The 1,649-nt window shown below is 34.3% G+C and overlaps 1 protein-coding gene across 1 annotated transcript in view; it reads left to right on the top strand.

The window, feature by feature from the left end:
• sf3a3 (splicing factor 3a, subunit 3) overlaps positions 1-1,649 on the top strand; it is a 12,273-nt gene that overhangs the window by 1,206 nt on the left and 9,418 nt on the right. The window contains exon 3 of the mRNA XM_037693357.1: positions 413-465. Coding sequence (XP_037549285.1) covers positions 413-465 — 53 coding nt within the window. The remainder of the gene's footprint in view (positions 1-412; positions 466-1,649) is intronic.

Genomic DNA, 1,649 nt, shown 5'->3' with positions numbered 1-1,649 from the left:
AACTTTTTTAGATTTTTCTACCTGGATTATTGAGCATGCATCAGAGCTCTTGTTATAGTACAAGAATCAACCACTGGATGGTGTTTCTTAGACGTGTGTCCAACATACTTGTGGATTGCGTGATTGTCACAGGTCTTCATGATGCTTTGCTGTCTGACTCATGGTTAAAACCATTCAACCTACTAAATGAACACAAGAACTATCTAATCATAACACACTACCAGTTATCACTGGACAGAACGGTGCCAAACACCTACGTACACAAAATTATTTAAAAAATTACATATCTGTAAATTTTACCCACAGTCCTTATCAAGGTCATTTTACTGGGAGTCACATAGTAAAGATGGGAGTTCTAATGTTCGTTTTCATGATCTTGCTAACATTGGTAGTGATCTATGTGTCTTGACAGAGATATATGGAAGTGAGTGCAAATCTCAGAGACTCCTATGAAGACAAAGATGGGTGAGTGTTCATTTGCTTACTTGAAGTGAGTTGTGAATAAACTTGCTTTTATTTTTTCGTGTGTGCGTGTGTTATATTCAATTCTGGTTTTGTGGGCCGATATCTGATTTTTGAATAGCTCTGACCTGCCAGTGCTGATTTTCTGAAACTCATTTCCTTTTAACGAACTAACCATACAAACTCAAATGCATGTTTTTATAAATTATTATTATTTAATAATCAACTGTAACATACTGACCATAAACTACTTTTATGAGCTTAGTTGTTTTGTTTTTTTAACTGAAGTAGGTTACAGGCCTTATCTCTCTTCAGCTAAATAAATAAAAATAATGTCTCTACGATAAGGTAAAATAAAAAAATAAATATCGGGTCCAAGTATCTGCACAGAAGTGGTGGTTTAGAATGCAACAGAAAATTAAGGAAATAAAATAATATCCTCTTTTGTCCACAAAACCAAAAGTCCTTAAAGAAACAGCATTTTTCAAGGTGTGTTCTGTGAAGTTGTGTTCAGCGATCAGTTTTGTACATTCAGCAGAAGATGCTCAAACATCATTAGTTCATAATTTCAGGCAGAAGTTCTCATGAGGTAACAAGTGGCCCGAGGTGGGCTTATTTAACAATATCTGCTTTCTTGAAACAAATTCATTCTCAAAAATAATTTATAGTAGTTTGTGTGATCGTTTCTTTTCTTGTTTGTTTTAACTGCCATATTTTTCCATTATTGTCTCTTTTCATTTACACTGAAATTTTCAAACGTCTGCTTTCATCTTGGTCCCGGTCCTGTGTGCATCAAGTCTGAGTTAATTGTTTTAACTTGGACTTAGTCAGGCACACATTAACTGGGAAAAACAAGCAAAAACAACAGCTGAATTATATAGAACCATAACCCCACCACCATTTTTTTACGTACTGATCTGTCTGCAGTTTGATTTAGTTACATGACCTGAACCTAAACCATCTGTGACGAGTCTGAATGACATCAAACAACATTCTTACATGAGGACCCTTTCCAAAAAATTAGAATATCATGAACAAGTTGTTTAACTTCCATAATTCCATTCCAAAAGTTAATCTTTAATAGATGATAGATTCAGAGCCCACAATTTAAACGATTTCAAGTATTTATTTGTTTATTTTTACATAATTTGGGCTTCCAGCTCATGAAACCCACGAAAACAGGATTT

This window comes from Nematolebias whitei, chromosome 19 (assembly GCF_014905685.2).
Source record: "Nematolebias whitei isolate Nwh7 chromosome 19, NemWhi1, whole genome shotgun sequence".
NCBI lineage: Eukaryota > Metazoa > Chordata > Actinopteri > Cyprinodontiformes > Rivulidae > Nematolebias > Nematolebias whitei.
The sequence above is the reverse complement of the archived record's forward strand: the minus strand, read 5'-3'. Positions and strand labels throughout refer to the sequence as shown.